The sequence below is a fragment of the Bombina bombina genome, chromosome 7 (genome assembly GCF_027579735.1).
Source record: "Bombina bombina isolate aBomBom1 chromosome 7, aBomBom1.pri, whole genome shotgun sequence".
Classification (NCBI taxonomy): Eukaryota; Metazoa; Chordata; class Amphibia; order Anura; family Bombinatoridae; genus Bombina; species Bombina bombina.
In genome coordinates, this window is record NC_069505.1 from 633,594,183 (window position 1) to 633,612,943 (window position 18,761).

At 44.0% G+C, this 18,761-nt stretch overlaps 1 protein-coding gene across 3 annotated transcripts in view; it reads right to left on the minus strand.

The window, feature by feature from the left end:
* The window catches only part of MARK4 (microtubule affinity regulating kinase 4), a 103,736-nt gene that overhangs the window by 22,275 nt on the left and 62,700 nt on the right, over positions 1-18,761 (minus strand). For 2 of the 3 annotated variants that reach the window (XM_053688790.1, XM_053688787.1), the window contains 10 exons: positions 12,086-12,156; positions 11,927-11,983; positions 11,520-11,756; positions 11,153-11,272; positions 10,979-11,078; positions 7,903-8,012; positions 7,664-7,823; positions 7,347-7,561; positions 6,773-6,876; positions 6,292-6,528 (listed from right to left, as the gene is read on the minus strand). In XM_053688790.1, the coding sequence (XP_053544765.1) occupies positions 6,292-6,528; positions 6,773-6,876; positions 7,347-7,561; positions 7,664-7,823; positions 7,903-8,012; positions 10,979-11,078; positions 11,153-11,272; positions 11,520-11,756; positions 11,927-11,983; positions 12,086-12,156 (1,411 nt within the window). Of the gene's footprint in view, positions 1-4,408; positions 4,489-6,291; positions 6,529-6,772; positions 6,877-7,346; positions 7,562-7,663; positions 7,824-7,902; positions 8,013-10,978; positions 11,079-11,152; positions 11,273-11,519; positions 11,757-11,926; positions 11,984-12,085; positions 12,157-18,761 lie in introns of all 3 variants that reach the window. The other variant, XM_053688788.1, reaches the window with a different exon arrangement.

Below are 18,761 nucleotides of genomic sequence, written 5' to 3' on the forward strand. Positions count from 1 at the left end.
CAATTCTTAACAAGAAGTGTAATATTAGCAGAGGATTGCACCCATTAGCAAAAGGATGATTAACCCCTCAATACCCAAAACGGATAAAACGGATATCAATTAAGATTTAACGCTTTTAATCACAGTCAAGCACACTGTCACAGGTCTGCTGTGACTGATTACCTCCCTCAAAAATGACTTTTGCAGACCCCTGAGCTCTCTAGAGACGTCCTGGATCAAGGAGGAAGAAGCAGGAAGACTGTGCTAGAATTATAACTGCGCAACAAGGCGCTAAAACAAGGGCCTTCCCACTCCAATCACAACAGTGGGAGCCCTGATATAACGGTTTCCATGCAGAAAATATATATGTTAGCCATGTGGAAAAAATTCATGCCCAAAGAGATTTATCACCAAAGTACCTCACAAAAACGAATAACATGCCAGTAAACGTTTTATTAAAAAATAACATTTTCCAATGTCATGCAAAGTTATCACTAAGCCTGCTACCAGTCGCTACCACTGCAGATAAGGCTTAAACATTATTTCAGTATTAACAGTATTTTCTCAGTCAAATTCTAGTCCCTAGAATATAACTCGACTGCGCATACATTTATCAGCCTGATACCAGTTACCACTACTGCATTTAAGGCTGTACTTACATCATACGGTAACAGCAGTATTTTCTTAGTCAATTCCATTCCCAGAAAATAATGTACCGCACATACCTCATTTGCGGAGGACCCCGCATGCTATTCCCATTTTCCGAAGTTACCCCACTCCTCAGAATGTCGAGAACAGCCAGTGGATCTTAGTTACGTCTGCTAAAATCATAGAAAAAAAACGCAGGCAGTTTCTTCTTCCAAATACTGCCTGAGATAGAAAAACAGCACACTCCGGTGCCATTTAAAATAACAAACTTTTGATTGAAGAATAGTTAAGTAAAAACTCCAGCTCCTCTCGCGACCTCCTTCTTTGTTGAGGGTTGCAAGAGAATGACTGGGTATGACATGTGAGGGGAGGAGCTATATAGCAGCTCTGCTTGGGTGATCCTCTTGCAACTTCCTGTTGGGAAGGAGAATATATCCCATAAGTAATGGATGACCCGTGGACTGAACACACTTAACAAGAGAAAACTCTCTCTAGATTTATCTTCCATCCATGGGATCGAAAAAGACAGAGGAGAAATTCAGAATGGTCCGCTCTCCGAAAAACTTCTTGAGAATGTCGCGTTGGCCGGGATCAACCCCGGGTCAACTACCTGGAAGGCAGTTATGCTCCCCACTATACCAGCTAGACCAAACAGAAGATCAATAAACTAAGTGCTGGCCCTGGAACGCAAACCCTAGGAACTGGAAGTGGTCCTTGAGGATTGGTACATGAAGGGAGCATCCTTCAGATCTATTGTGGTCATGAACTGCCCTTCTCGAAGGAGGGGAAGAATGGACCTATTGTCTCCCTCTTGAACGAAGGGACATTTAAAAACCTGTTTAAGCACATCAGGTCCAAATCGGACGGAAAGTTCCCTCCTTCTTTGGAACCACGAAAAAAGGTTTGAATAGTATCCCAAACCTCTCACTGCGATAGGCACCGGGACAATAACTCCTAAGAGAACAGATCCCGTACGCACCCTAGAAAGGCTGAACTGCCCTTGGGTGGCAGAGACTTGAAACCTATCTTGTGACCCTGAGCTATGACCTCCAGGACCCATGGATCCTGCACATCCCTGAACCAAGCGACTAAAACCAGCGACAGTTTGCCCCCTACACGATCCAGAAGAGAACCGGGGACCGCCCATTCATGCTGACAGACTAGGCGGGCTTCTAGCTCTGCTTGGATTTATTCCAGGACTGAGCTGGCGTCCAAGAGCTCTTTGTTTGCTCAGGCTTAACGGAGGACTGCTGACATGGGCTTTATCAAAACGAAAAGAAGGAAAATTGTCCTTAGACTCGTTCATATTCTCTTGTGATAGAAGAGCACCCTTGCCCCCTGTGACCGTGGAGATAATTGAGTCCAGGCCTGGACCAAACAAAATCATCCGCAGACCATGACTTCAGCCAGAGCCCGACGGGCCTGAACAGAAAAAGCTGAAGCCTTAGCATTCAGGCGAATAATCTGCCTAATAGCATCACAGATAAAAGAATTAGCAACCCTCAAGGCCGTAAATCTTTCCTGAGCAACGTCAAGGGGAACTCTCTAACCCAATCAATCCTATAAGGAGTCACACCAAAAGGTAGTTTCTCCAGCAACCGCGGCAATGGCAGCCTCCGGTTGAAACAAATATCCTGTATGCTGAAAACAACTGTCTTAACAGAGTTTCCATCCTTTATCCATGGGCTCTTAAAACGAAGGGCTATCCTCAACTCCATTGAGAGTCCAGGGCCGGGAACGATTTGTTAAAGGGAGAAGAGAGGAACAATCCGGTCCTATTCATTCTTAATATGTTCGCCATCTAACAGGAGCAGGGAAGGATAAGGCACCACCCTGTCCTCAAACTCTATCCAATTTAGGAAATAAAGGTTTCTCAGGCAATTTGGCCTCTGGAACCACTGAATTTGCCAAAAAACTTCCTTTAGAAGAAAGCGCAAATTCCTAATACTAAAGTCTGGTTCCTCCGCAGCAGGAGGTTTAGAGGCAGCAGACTCCGACCCAGAATGTTCATACCCTGAAGTCTCAGAAAGAACTTCATCTTCTGATAACCCTATCAGTTAAATCCAATAAATTATCTGATGTACTCTGGGAAGGAGTGCAATACATAACCTTTCACTTGCGCTTAGCAGGGCGAGGTAAAGCATTAAAGGCCGCAGACACCGCCGTCTGAGCTGCGCAGTAACGTCTGGTGAAAAATGGCCCCCTCCAGAGGGAGTATCAGCAATGCTATGGGAAACTGCATGTGCAGAGAGATAAGCATGTAGGGTACGCACCTCACTGGACGACAACTCCTCAGAGGTGGACGGCTCAGTGGTATTAAACATGTTTGATATTATCACATTATGAAGGCATATGGAACATAATCGAGGGGGTGGTAAGGCCTCCTCACATTATAAACAGGAATTACTCATTAGGAATAGAGGGGGTGCCCTCTAAGTAACAGAATCCTCCATCGCTATTGCAATAACCGGAGAACTAGAGAAATAAAACATCTTATTTTATTCAAAAAAATGGCACCTTTATATCCCAATGGCTGTGGCACTCACAACCTCCTATGACCCAGACAGTACAGAGAGTTAGGACTCCTCTCTGATAGACACCCGGTCAGGAAAGAGGGAAGAATCATATGGTGCACAATGCAGGACCGTCCCTGCTATGAGAGAAAGTGTGCCAAGCTTGTACGCTGCATGGCTCCCAAAGTAAAAGTGAAACATGTATATTCCATAACGGTCTATGAGCCCATAACATCTCACACATAAAGCAGCATAAAATCAAATAAACATATTATCCCCCCCTGTTCAATAATTCCCCCTCAGGATATATTAACCCTTGATACAGATACAAAAGGAGTCACACTGTGTCCCCGTCTTCTGGCGTTATCATGTATAAAAAATAAAACAATCTTACCAGAATCTATGCCGTGGAACAGGAACACGGCCTTTCAAGTGTGACAGATAGTAGCATCGCTTCTGCCATGGACTTGAGAGCAGAAAGCATGCAGCGAAACTCGTCAACGTTGATTGCTTATGGAGCTCTTAATATGAGTCGGGATGGTTTCGCAGAAGAACTCCCCCTGCATCTTTGAACTCTAACTTTCACCCAAGCCCTCACTGAGAGGCTGACAGGGCTACTTAAAACTCCAGTCCCATGCCGAAGAGTACTACCCTCCATAAGAGACTACTCCGAATCTTCTGACACTTCTCTGCCAACCTCCTGTGAGGAAAGGCAAAGAATGACTGGGGGATGAGGGAAGTGGGGGAGGTATTTAAGCATTTGGCTGGGGTGTCTTTGCCTCCTCCTGGTGGTCAGGTTCTTATTTCCCACAAGTAATGAATGAAGCAGTGGACTCTCCTCCCATTAAGATGGAAAGAAATAAAGAGAGAAAGACAGGGAAAGAGAGACAGGGAAAGAGAGACAGAGAAAGAGAGACAGAGAAAGAGACAAAGAAAGTGAGACAGAGAGAGAGAGAGAGACAGAGAGAGAGAGAGACAGAAAGAAAGAAAGAAAGAGAACGAGAGAGAGAGAATGAGAGAGAACGAGAGAGAGAATGAGAGAGAACGAGAGAGAGAGAGAGAGAGAGAGAAAGAGAGGGAAAGAGAGGGAAAGCAGAAAAAGAATAAAAGAGAAAAAGAGAGAGAAAAAGAGACAGAGAAACAAAGAGAGAGACTATAAATAATAATATAGTAGAAGAGAAAGACCACACATTAAAGAGACAGGCAGTATTAGAAGATATCCTAGTATTAGAGGACATAGAAGCAGCTTATTAGGGCATCAGACTTACTGATCTTGCTGTCCTGAGGGAGAGATACTCCAGACACACATCGATGAGACGCCTGTCTCTTAGAGGGGTCAAGAGCGACCCTAGAGGGGGAAGGAGACAGAGAAAGAAGGAGGAAGAGAAGGCAGAAATGGGAGCAGCTTAGGAACTTAAGAGACAGTCCGAGAAAGGAAAGAAAGAGACATCCAGACAGAAAAATCACAAGACCAGAAATGTCAGTGTCAGATGGGACAGACTGTCCAGCTCTCCGTGTCACTGGGTCACCCTGCAGAGGGAGGAACATACGGCCAGCTCTGTGTCAGCCTGCAGAGGGAGGGACATACTGCCAGCTCTGTGTCACTGTATCACCCTGCAGAGGGAGGAACATACGGCCAGCTCTGTGTCACCCTGCAGAGGGAGGGACATACGGCCAGCTCTGTGTCACCCTGCAGAGGGAGGGACATACTGCCAGCTCTGTGTCACCCTGCAGAGGGAGGGACATACTGCCAGCTCTGTGTCACCCTGCAGAGGGAGGAACATACGGCCAGCTCTGTGTCACTGTATCACCCTGCAGAGGGAGGGACATACTGCCAGCTCTGTGTCACCCTGCAGAGGGAGGGACATACTGCCAGCTCTGTGTCACCCTGCAGAGGGAGGGACATACTGCCAGCTCTGTGTCACCCTGCAGAGGGAGGGACATACGGCCAGCTGTGTCACCCTGCAGAGGGAGGAACATACGGCCAGCTCTGTGTCACTGTATCACCCTGCAGAGGGAGGAACATACGGCCAGCTCTGTGTCACCCTGCAGAGGGAGGGACATACTGCCAGCTCTGTGTCACCCTGCAGAGGGAGGGACATACTGCCAGCTCTGTGTCACCCTGCAGAGGGAGGGACATACTGCCAGCTCTGTGTCACCATGCAGAGGGAGGGACATACTGCCAGCTCTGTGTCACCCTGCAGAGGGAGGGACATACTGCCAGCTCTGTGTCACCCTGCAGAGGGAGGGACATACTGCCAGCTCTGTGTCACCCTGCAGAGGGAGGGACATACTGCCAGCTCTGTGTCACCCTGCAGAGGGAGGAACATACTGCCAGCTCTGTGTCACCTTGCAGAGGGAGGAACATACTGCCAGCTCTGCGTCACTGTCACCTTCTGGGGGTGGGCCATACTGCCAGCTCTGTGTCACTGTGTCACCCTGCAGAGGGAGGGACATACTGCCAGCTCTGTGTCACTGTCACCCTGCAGAGGGAGGGCCATACTGCCAGCTCTGTGTCACTGTGTTACCCTGCAGAGGGAGGGACATACTGCCAGCTCTGTGTCACTGTCACCCTGCAGAGGGAGGGCCATATTGCCAGCTCTGTGTCACCCTGCAGAGGGAGGGACATACTGCCAGCTCTGTGTCACCCTGCAGAGGGAGGGACATACTGCCAGCTCTGTGTCACTGTGTCACCTTCTGGGGGAGGGCCATACTGCCAGCTCTGTGTCACTGTGTCACCCTGCAGAGGGAGGGACATACTGCCAGCTCTGTGTCACTCTGCAGAGGAAGGGACATACTGCCAGCTTGTGTCACTGTGTCACCCTGCAGAGGAAGGGACATACTGCCAGCTCTGTGTCACTGTCACCTTCTGGGGAGGGCCATACTGCCAGCTCTGTGTCACCTTCTGGGGGAGTGCCATATTGCCAGCTCTGTGTAACCCTGCAGAGGGAGGAAGAGACTCAGGTGCCTGCATCTATACCACTGTGTCACCCCCGGGGGAGGGTCATACTCCTTACTCACTGTACGAGTCTTTCACTATGTCAACCTGTATGGGGGAGGGACAGACATCAGGTCCTTGTGTCACCCTGCAGGGAGAAGGGACGTACAATTGCAGTCACATAGTAGCATTTCCTACTACCCTCTTTATTACCTGCGAGTCAGTTTGGACGTGAGTTTGCTAAAGAGGTTTGAGGTGGCCCTGGTCCGGCTCTGGTTTAACCCCTCATGGGGATGGGTCGGTGAACTAGGAGGTGGGTTTTGTCCTCGCCGATCCCTCACATGGCCTCCGTGGAATGTGCTGCGCACGTTAGACCCCCGGGAGAGAGAGCTCCGCTCTGCGATGCTCTGTGTGGAGGGGGAAGGAGCTGGCGGACGAGCAGGTGTTGAGCTGGGAACAGAATGTCACAGGTGGTTTTATATCAAGTTTATTACATGGGAAGTTAGTTTACAACAGATTATATTCCTGTAAACCAGATGGCATCCATAATTCATTTGTAATGTCAAAGCAAAAAAGATATGAAGTGGCCACTTCCTCTGAGAGGGGGGGGGGGATATAACGACATCACAGGAAGTTGGATACAGAGGGTGCATGATTAAGGGCATCTTAGAATCAGGAATTTTAGGAGGTTTACCTGTTCTCTTTGCCATTGTGGAGGAGGGAGTGGCGTTCAGATCCGTGGCGGTCTGTGCAGACATATGTGTTCCTGCGGCCCATCACACCCGGGGGCGTGTTCACCTGCAACAGATTTTTATGATCACATGTGTGTTCTTACCATTGCATGGAACTCAGGATTCAGACATGTGATCTTATACAGCTCTCTAGAGTGCTTCTAAAAATCAATTTGCTTCCTTGTGTTGGTATCCTATGTTAAAGAGCATATCTAGATAGACCCAGGAGCAGCAGGGGGCTGGACATGACTCGTCATTGGCTGACCGTATGTATTCAGCTAGCTCTTGCTGATCCTGTGTCTACCTAGATATGCTTTTCAACAAATGATACAAGAGAAAGAAGCAAATTAGATAATATAAATACAATGAAAAGTTGTTTAAAATTATATGTTCGGTCTCAAACATGAACGTTTCATTTTGATTTTACTGTCCCTTTAAATATAAAATGCAAAGCTTTTTATACCCCTCCTTAAGCCTTTTTCTAGACATTCTCTCCCCATAGTTAGAAGCAACACAGTCAAAAGAATGTGTCCTTACCGTAGTAGGTGGGGCTTCTTTACGGGGCTCAGGAATCTCTGCCTTGTTTGGGTTGTGGGCGTGGCTAACCATTGGGCTGGAGGGAGGGGGAGGCCGGCTGCCCCCACTCACTGATCCACTGCCCCTCCTGGGTGCAAGGCGCTCCCCAACTGCTCCATCTTCCCCAACTCCAGGTGGGCTGCGTTTAGCTTGTGAAGGAGCAGGAGCTGGACCACCTGGACAAAGCAAATGTCATATATAGCCCTTAATAAGGGGCAGAGCTTCTCATCACTGTGTGCCACCCTTCAGGGGCATCATAGGAGATACAGGATACTCACAGAAGTCACTGTGCCTCCGTTGTCGCTGATACCCTCTCTGGTTTTTGCTATGACTCGATGACGACGATGACGACTTGGTGGCACCGTTGGTGACATCTGAGGTTACACGAGTACGAGACAAGGAAAGTGTACTTTCAGAACGAGTCTCTCCTCCCTCATTCTGTGAGAGAAAACGATAAGTCACAGGTTTGTAGAATATTCTCTTACACTTTTTTTTTTGAGGGAACAAAACCTCTCACCTCAGCCTTCCGTCCAAGCAGAAGGTATGTGGCCATTACTTCGTTGTACTTGTTTGAATTAAGGGCGTCTTTGATTTCCTCTCGAGAATACCCCATTTCCAGCATGATCTCTGGAAAGAAAGGTAACGATCACCATAAACAGAGCTGTCTAACACACAATGTCAATTTGTCGCCAGCAGTCGTTATAAATTATCAAGGAATAACGTACTAATTAATGCCTGGGATAAGCATAAGGCTATCTGACTTAGTAACTAATGCCTGGGATAAACATAAGGCTATCCTACATACTAATTAATGCCTGGGACAAGCATAAGGCTATCCTACATACTAATTAATGCCTGGAATAAGCATAAGGCTATCCAATATACTAATTAATGCCTGGAATAAGCATAAGGCTATCCAACATACTAATTAATGCCTGGGATAAGCATAAGGCTATCCTATATACTAATTACTGCCTATAATAAGCATAAGGCTATCCTACATACTAATTACTGCCTATAATAAGCATAAGGCTATCCTACATACTAATTAATGCATGGGATAAGCATAAGGCTATCCTACATACTAATTAATGCATAGGATAAGCATAAGGCTATCCAACATACTAATTACTGCCTGAGATAAACATAAGGCTATCCTACATACTAATTACTGCCTATAATAAGCATAAGGCTATCCTACATACTAACTAATGCCTGGGATAAACATAAGGCTATCCTATAGACTAATTAATGCATGGGATAAGCATAAGGCTATCCTACATACTTATTAATGCCTGGGATACACATAACACTATCCTACATACTAACTAATGCCTGGGATAAGCATAAGGCTATCCTATAGACTAATTAATGCATGGGATAAGCATAAGGCTATCCTACATACTAATTACTGCCTGGGATACACATAACACTATCCTACATACTTATTACTGCCTATAATAAGCATAAGGCTATCCTACATACTAACTAATGCCTGGGATAAGCATAAGGCTATCCTATAGACTAATTAATGCATGGGATAAGCATAAGGCTATCCTACATACTAATTACTGCCTGGGATACACATAACACTATCCTACATACTAATTACTGCCTATAATAAGCATAAGGCTATCCTACATACTAATTAATACCTGAGATAAGCATAAGGCTATCCTACATACTTATTACTGCCTATAATAAGCATAAGGCTATCCTACATACTAATTAATACCTGAGATAAGCATAAGGCTATCCTACATACTAATTACTGCCTGAGATACACATAACGCTATCCTACATACTAATTACTGCCTATAATAAGCATAAGGCTATCCTACATACTAATTACTGCCTGGGATACACATAACGCTATCCTACATACTAATTACTGCCTATAATAAGCATAAGGCTATCCTACATACTAATTACTGCCTGGGATACACATAACGCTATCCTACATACTAATTACTGCCTATAATAAGCATAAGGCTATCCTACATACTTATTACTGCCTATAATAAGCATAAGGCTATCCTACATACTAATTACTGCCTGGGATACACATAACGCTATCCTACATACTAATTACTGCCTATAATAAGCATAAGGCTATCCTACATACTAATTAATACCTGAGATAAGCATACGGCTATCCTACATACTAATTAATGCATGGGATACACATAACACTATCCTACATACTAATTACTGCCTATAATAAGCATAAGGCTATCCTACATACTTATTACTGCCTATAATAAGCATAAGGCTATCCTACATACTAATTAATACCTGAGATAAGCATAAGGCTATCCTACATACTTATTACTGCCTATAATAAGCATAAGGCTATCCTACATACTAATTACTGCCTGGGATACACATAACGCTAGCCTACATACTAATTACTGCCTATAATAAGCATAAGGCTATCCTACATACTAATTACTGCCTGGGATACACATAACGCTATCCTACATACTAATTACTGCCTATAATAAGCATAAGGCTATCCTACATACTTATTACTGCCTATAATAAGCATAAGGCTATCCTACATACTAATTACTGCCTGGGATACACATAACGCTATCCTACATACTAATTACTGCCTATAATAAGCATAAGGCTATCCTACATACTAATTAATACCTGAGATAAGCATAAGGCTATCCTACATACTAATTAATGCATGGGATAAGCATAACGCTATCCTACATACTAATTACTGCCTATAATAAGCATAAGGCTATCCTACATACTAATTAATACCTGAGATAAGCATAAGGCTATCCTACATACTAATTAATACCTGAGATAAGCATAAGGCTATCCTACAAACTAGATATGTTTCTACTTTTAGGAAATATCAGGCAGACTTGATGGGTTTAAGGTTCTTATCTGCAGTCAAAATCTATGTTTCTGCATAAAAGGGTACTGAAGATTTACATATAGTAACTATTTTCCATTTTGTAATCGGAATTCCTCTAATCTGACAGACATTTTACGGTCATCTTACTTGAATACTAACAGGGTTTTCTGATATACGCTGGAATAAATGCAGAGTCTTCAACAGGAGTTTGAGCAAGTGGCCCCAACTAAAAAGTTGGGATATGCCGTTGCATCAGGCTATGCACGGTCATATTAATACTCCTGTTCTTCTGGTTTCTAAACCCTACTGTTTCATGAAGCTTGGCTGCTGGATATCATAAGATCTTTACAAGCCTGAGACTGAACATTTCAGGTTTCTGTCCATCAATACTAAGTACCACACTTTCGCACTTAGTGAACTGGCAGTTATGGTGGACACCAAGGTCCTTTAGTGGGATTTACAGAATCTCTATTGCAGTCTAGAATTAATTTGTTCTTCCTGCCAAACATCTGTGCTACCTTCTACTGGATGATTTCAATATTTAACGACTGCTGATTCAAAGAACACCTTGATGTCCACAGCCTGTGACAACTTTTAAAAGCTACCAAGATTGGGTACACCGATTTCTGTAGTGTCATGGCCGAAAGCCAAATCATCTGTGATAAAACATTGGTAGCCCTCAAAAGAGGATGACCTTCGTCTTAGTCACTCCACTTACCAATACGTTTGGGATCAGCATGATCTTCCTCAGGTTCTCGATATGGTTTTAGATCATCACTGTCATAACCAATATTCATCCATTTGTCGTTCATTATTTGCTGAGAGACAGAAACATTAAGAGACCACAAAGTAAAAATATAATAGAAAGCCAGAGATGACAAGAAGAGCTTACCTCTAGAGTACATCTCTTGCTTGGGTTTAGGACCAAGAACCTTCGCAAGACGCTCTCACAGTCTGTGCTCATATAAAATGGGACTCGATATTTCCCCCGCAAAACCCGCTCTCTCAGTTCCTAGGATAAATTAAAAGTATCCTATTATCCCAGCTCAAGGTTTTCAGGTGTTCTTACAATTACTGTTGGGTTTTGGTTAGGAGAAATCTGTTTTTTAGCATTTTGATTGTGGCAGGGTCAAGATTTTACGTTTTGCAGTAAAGTAAATAGTCAACCTTTTATCTGAATTCGTCTTCCTGTGTCGTACTCATCTCCAGATCAGTCTCTAATCTGTCACTAATGAACACATAATATCCTCAGATCTTACCTTGAGGTTCTGGCCATCAAATGGAAGTGAGCCACTGACCAACGTGTACAGAATTACACCCAAACTCCAGACATCCACTTCAGGGCCATTGTATCGCTTGCCCTGGAAGAGCTCAGGCGCAGCATATGGGGGGCTTCCACAGAAAGTATCGAGCTTCCCACCAGGGGTGAACTCATTACTGAAACCAAAATCTGCAATCTTTATATTGGCATCTGAGTCTAAGAGGAGGTTCTCTGCCTGGGGAGAGAGAGAGGGCAGAACTTGTGAGAGAGTAGCAAGAGAGAGAGTGTTTTATAAAGCACCATAAAAGAGCGCCAGAAGCAAATGACAAGTTTATGGTGGTGGAGAGAAGACTTAAATAATTTGCGTTGTGTGTAAGGCAATGTGTCACATGGGCTATTCCTGACCTTGAGATCCCTATGCACTATGTTCTTCTGATGACAGTAGTGGACTGCAGAGACAATCTGCAAAGAATGGACAAAACAGTTTTGTATTTCTTTATTTTATAAACAAAAAGGGAAAACCAAAAATAAGAATCACGAGAAAGAAAAGAGAAAGTCTCTCACCTGACGGAATTTTGCACGGGCCTCTTTTTCCTTCATTCGACCATGAGACACCAAATAATCAAACACCTCTCCTGAGAGATGGGGGAGAGAAAATGAAAGAGGTGGTGGGGAAGATTAATAGAGAGGCAAGAAGAGAAAGGGTTAGAGAGGTTAAAAAAAAATATTAGAAGGAGTGTGTGTAGAAGGGCAAAAGATAGAAAAACATAAATTATGCTTACCAGATCATTTCCTTTCCTTCTATATGAGGCTAGTCTACGGCTTCATATTTTACTTGTGGGAAATACTGAACACGGCCACCAGGAGGAGGCAAAGACACCCCAGCCAAAGGCTTAAATAACTCCCCCACTCCCCTCAAATCCCAGTCATTCTGCCGAGGGAACAAGGAACAGTAGGAGAAATATCAGGGTATAAATGGTGCCGGAAAAATAAAAAACTAAAATTTAGGTCCGCCCATCGGAGAAATACGTGCAGGGGCTGTGGAATCTCCTCATACAGAAGGAAATGATCTGGTAAGCATAATTTATGTTTTCCTTCTTAATATGTGGAGAGTCCACGGCTTCATTCCTTACTTGTGGGAAACATATACCCAAGCTCTAGAGGACACTGAATGAAACGGGAGGGCAAAAAGAGAGGCAGACCCTATTCTGAGGGCACCACAGTCTGCAAAACCTTTCTCCCAAAAGCTGCTTCAGCCGAAGCAAAAACGTCAATTTTGTAACATTTTTAAAAGGTATGCAAGGAGGACCAGGTAGCCGCCCTACAAATCTGATCCATAGAGGCCTCGTTCTTAAAGGAAAAAGAGGAAGCCACATCTCTAGTTGAATGAGCCTTAATCCTCTGAGGAGGCTTATGTCCCGCTGTCTCATATGCTAAGCGAATAATGCTCCTCAACCAAAAAGATAAGGAAGTGGAAGGCGCCTTCTGTCCCCTACGCTTCCCAGAATAGACAACAAACAAAGAAGAAGTTTGTCTAAATTCCTTCGTAGCCTGAAAATAGAACTTCAAGGCTCGAACCACATCCAAATTATGAAGTAACCGTTCCTTTGAAGAAGAAGGATCAGGACACAAGGAAGGGACCACAAATCTCCTGATTGATGTAGCCTTATCAGCATTGAATACTAGGTAAGGAGGCTCACATTGCAAGGCAGCAATCTCAGATACAGTACTCTGCGCGCAAAAGCAATAGCCAGTAGAAAAAGAACCTTCCAAGACAGTAACTTAATGTCAATTACAAGCATAGGCTCAAAACGGAGCCCTCTGCAACACTGTAAGAACAAGATTTTAACTCCAAGGAGGAGCAATAGATCAAAACACCAGCCTGATTCTAGTCAGAACCCGAACATCTGGAAGCTTAGCGAGCCTCTTATGCAGTAAAACAGACAGGGCCGAAATCTGTCCCTTAAGAGAACTAGCAGAAAGGTCCTTCTCTAGGCCATCCTGGAGAAAGAAGAGAATCCTGGAAACCCTGACCTTATGCCAGGGGAATCCACGTTCTTCACACCAGAATAAGTAGGTCCTCCACACCCTATGATAGATGCGACGAGTAACCGGCTTACGAGCTCGAATGAGAGTATCAATAACCCTCTCAGAGAAAACCCTCTTGGCGAGGACTAAGCGTTCAATCTCCACGCAGTCAGCCTCAGAGAATCTAGATTTTGATGAACAAAAGGACCCTGTTCCAGCAGATCCCTGCGACAAGGTAACCTCCATGGAGGAGATGAGGACATCTCCACCAGGCTCACAAACCACATCCTTCGCGGCCACGATGGAGCAATTAGGATCACTGATGCTTGTTCCTGCTTGATGCAGGACACTACAAGAGGAAGGAGTGATAACGGCGGAAAAATTTAGATCAGATGGAACCTCCAAGGCACTGCTAATGCATCTATTAGCTCCGCCTGAGGATCCCTGGACCGCGACCCATATCTTGGTAACTTGGAATTGAGCCAGGACACCATGAGATCTATCTCTGGCGTCCCCATCTGTTACAAATCTCCGCAAACACCTCGGGATGGAGAGACTATTCCCCCAGATGAAAGGATTGTCTGCTGAGGAAATCCGTTTCCCAGTTGTCCACACCCGGAATGTGGATCGCTGACAGCGAGCAGTTGTGGGCCTCCGCCCATTCCAGAATCCGAGATACTTCCCTCATTGCTAGGGAGCTCCTTGTTCCCCCCTGATGGCTGATGTAAGCCACCAAGGTAATGTTGTCTGATTGGAATCTGATAAACTGGGATGAACCCAGTAGAGGCCAAGCCTTCAGAGCGTTGAAGATCACTCAAAGTTCCAAAATGTTGATCGGGAGGAGAGATTCCTCTTGAGTGCACAGGCCCTGTGCCTTCCTGGCACCCCAAACAGCTCCCCATCCTGAGAGACTTGCGTCCGTAGTCACAATCTCCCAGGATGGTCTCAAGAAGGACGTCCCTTGGGACAGGTCATCTGGACAGAGCCACCAAGAAAGCGATTCTCTCAACCGGTTGTCCAGTGAAATCTGTTGAGACAGATCCGAATGATCGCCATTCCACTGCACAGCTGAATAGGTCTGAGATGGAATCTGGCAAAAGGAATGATGTCCATACAGGACACCATGAAACCAATCACCTCCATACACCGAGCCACAGAGGGCCAGTTTGGAGGGCAAGACAATTGGAAGTTGGCTTGTAACGCCTCTGGTCTGTAAAGAATATCCTCATGGATATGGAGTCTATTATAGTAGCCAGTAACTCCACCCTGGTACTGGGAGTAAGAGAACTCTTTTCTAAGTTTATCTTCCATCCATGAGATCGAAGAAATAGAAGAGCTTTCGAATGGTCTTCTGCCAGGAGACAGGATGGTGTTTGAACCAGAATATCGTCCAAGTATGGCGCTACTGCTATACCTCTGGTTCTGGCCACTGCAAGCAGAGCCCCTAGAACCTTCGTAAAAACTCTTGGAGCAGTAGCTAGACCGAACGGAAGTGCAATAAACTGGAAGTGCTGGTCCAGGAACGCAAACCTTAGGAACTTGAAGTGTTCCTTGTGTATTGGAACGTGTAGGTAAGCATCCTTCAGATCTATTGTGGTCATGAACTGTCCTTCCTGAACTAAAAGATTGTCTCCATCTTGAACGAGGGGATAGATAGGAATTTGTTTAAGCACTTTAGATCCAGAATCGGGCGGAAATTTCCCTCCTTCTTTGGGACCACAAAAAGGTTTAAGTAGTATCCCAGACCTCTTTCTGGAAGAGGTACCGGGACAATGACTCCCAGGGAGGAGAGATCCCTCATGCACCCTAGAAAGGCCTCTCTCTTTTCTGGCCTTGTTAACAGGTTTGAAAAAAGGAATCTGCCACTGGGAGGATGAGACTTAAAACCTATCCTGTATCCCTGAGCGATGACCTCCAGGACCTACGGGTCTTGCACGTCCCCAAACCAAGCTTCGAAAAGAGCGACAGTCTGCTTCCTACATGATCCAGAGCCTGATCGGGGGTTGCCCCTTCATGTCGACTTTGACTCGTCGGGCTTCTTGTTCTGCTTGGATTTATTCCAGCACTGAGCCGGCTTCCAAGTTCCTTCAGGCTTTGCAGAGGGCTGCTGATGATGGGATTTATCCGAACGAAAGGAACGAAAATTAGGACCCTGTCCCTTAGGTTTGTTCTTCTTATCCTGCGGCAAAAAGGCACCTTTGCCTCCAGTGACCGTGGATATAATTGAGTCCAGTCCTGGAACAAAAAGAATCTTCCACCTTAAATGGAAGGTAAAGAAGTCTAGATTTAGAAGTCATGTCCGCAGACCAAGACTTCAGCCAGAGTGCGCTACGGGCTAACACAGAAAAACCTGACGCCTTGGCATTCAGGCGAATAATCTGCATATTTGCATCACAAAGAAAAGAATTAGCTACCCTCAAGGCCTTAATTCTTTCATGGATCGCATCAAGGGGACCTTCCACCTCGATCAATTCAGATAAAGAATCTCACCAACCGCCGCTGCCGGCTGAAACAAATATCCTGTGTGCTGAAAAATCTTTCTCAACAGAGTTTCTAGCTTCTTATCCATGGGCTCTTTAACCCCTTAATGACCACAGCACTTTTCCATTTTCTGTCCGTTTAGGACCAAGGCTATTTTTACATTTTTGCAGTGTTTTTGTTTAGCTGTAATTTTCCTCTTACTCATTTACTGTACCCACACATATTATATACCTTTTATATACTCATTACTGTACCCACACATATTACATACCGTTTTTCTCGCCATTAAATGGACTTTCTAAAAATACCATTATTTTTATCATATCTTATAATTTACTATAAAAAAAAATATAAAATATGAGGAAAAAATGGAAACACACTTTTTCTAACTTTGACCCCCAAAATCTGTTACATATCTACAACCACCAAATAACACCCATGCTAAATAGTTTCTAAATTTTGTCCTGAGTTTAGAAATACCCAATGTTTACATCTTCTTTGCTTTTTTTGTAAGTTATAGGGCCATAAATACAAGTAGCACTTTGCTATTTCCAAACCATTTTTATTCCAAAATTAGCGATAGTTACATTGGGACACTAATATATGTCAGGAATCCCTGAATATCCCTTGACATGTATATTTTTTTTTTTTTGAAGACAACCCAAAGTATTTATCTAGGCCCATTTTGGTATATTTCATGCCACCATTTCACCGCCAAATGCGATCAAATAAAAAAAAAAAAGTTCACTTTTTCACAAACTTTAGGTTTCTCACTGAAATGATTTACAAACAACTTGTGCAATTATGGCATAAATGATTGTAAATTCTTCTATGGGATCCCCTTTGTTCAGAAATAGCAGACATATATGGCTTTGGCGTTGCTTTTTGGTAATTAGAAGGCCGCTAAATGCCACTGCGCACCACGCGTGTATTATGCCCAGCAGTGAAGGGGTTACTTAGCGAGCATGTAGGGAGCTTCTAGGGTTAAATTTAGCTTTAGTGTAGTGTAGTAGACAACCCCAAGTATTGATCTAGGCCCATTTTGGTATATTTCATGCCACCATTACAATGCCAAATACGATCAAATAAAAAAAAAAAAGTTACATTTTTCACAATTTTAGGTTTCTCTCTGAAATTATTTACAAACGGCTTGTGCAATTATCACACAAATGGTTGTAAATGCTTCTCTGGGATCCCCTTTGTTCAGAAATAGTAGACATAAATGGTTTTGGTGTTGCTTTTTGGTAAATTGAAGGCCACTAAATGCAGCTGCGCATCACACGTGTATTATGCCCAGCAGTGAAGGGGTTAATTTGGTAGCTTGTAGGGTTAATTTTAGCTTTAGTGTAGAGATCAGCCACCCACCTGACACATCAGACCCCCTGATCCCTCCCAAACAGCTCTCTTCCCTCCCCCACTCCACAAATGTCCCCGCCATCTTAAGTACTGGCAGAAAGTCTGCCAGTACTAAACTAAAAGGTAGATTGTTTTTTTAAATAGATGTAGCATATTTACATATGCTGCTGTGAAGGATCTCCCCTTAGCCCCTAACCTCCCTGACCCCCACAAACAGCTCCCAATCGCCGCCCTCTTGATGATCCAAGCCATCGATGGCCGCCCATCCGCCTCCCACACCGGCTCCCACCCACCAACGATACCGGCCATCGATGTCCGGTGCAGAGAGGGCCACAGAGTGGCTCTGTCTGCTTCGGAGGGGTAAGAAATGTTATTGCAGGATGCCTCAATATCGAGGCATCACTGCAATAACCGGAAAGCATCTGGAAGTGATCAGGATCGCTTCCACTGCTTTCCAAGACCGCCGACGTACGTTGTACGTCCTCAGTCGTTAAGGGTATTTTTTGTGAGGACGTACGTCGTTGGTCATTAAGGGGTTAAACGATTAACTATCCTCAAGCGGGATAGTAGTGACGTGTTTAGAGAAAAATTTGAACCTTTATTCTTGGGGGTTTAAAGAGTTATCTGCCTAAGTGTTTTGTTTCTTAACTTTAATTTTTTGCTTTAAGTAATGCAATTTTAGATTAATGTCTGAACACTTAGGAAGCAGTGCGTAAGCATAAGAAAAGCTTTATTTACAAAAGGAGGGCTATCTCTGCTATGAGAGCAGGTTAGTCCAAAAAGAATGCTTTTTTGCACTTAAATTGAATTATTTAGTTTAGTTCGGACGATTACTGGAACTTGAGACAGAAAAATATACCCAGTTTTAAAATATAACCTTTATTAGTTGATTTCTAAAAAAAGACAGCATAAAGTATATATGTATGCTACCCTTTGAAATGTTAAAAACACTCTCTCTGTTGCAATTATTTAATACTTAGCCTACGCAGTGCCAAGTATATAGGATACTTAGTAATTCTATTATAGGACCCAGATAATGTTATAGGTATAAATATCGGTTAATCTTCCATATGGCTATATGGCCTTATATATGGCCAATCTATTAGATTACCACTAGGGAATATTGGTATTTTATATACACATTGCACTTAAGTTCTGGGGTCTTTATTTGTCAGTTTGCTCTCAAGCTATGTGAATAGAAATATATGTAGCACAGCTATGGATTGTGGATTATTAGTTGCTTAAATTAAGGTTCTAGTTAGATTTGTCTAAACAGGAAAACTAAACCCCATACTCACGAGTTAGGCTTCACACAAATAAAAATATGTATCTATGTATATATCACTTGTTCTTATGAGTTATCACGTCAGTGAGT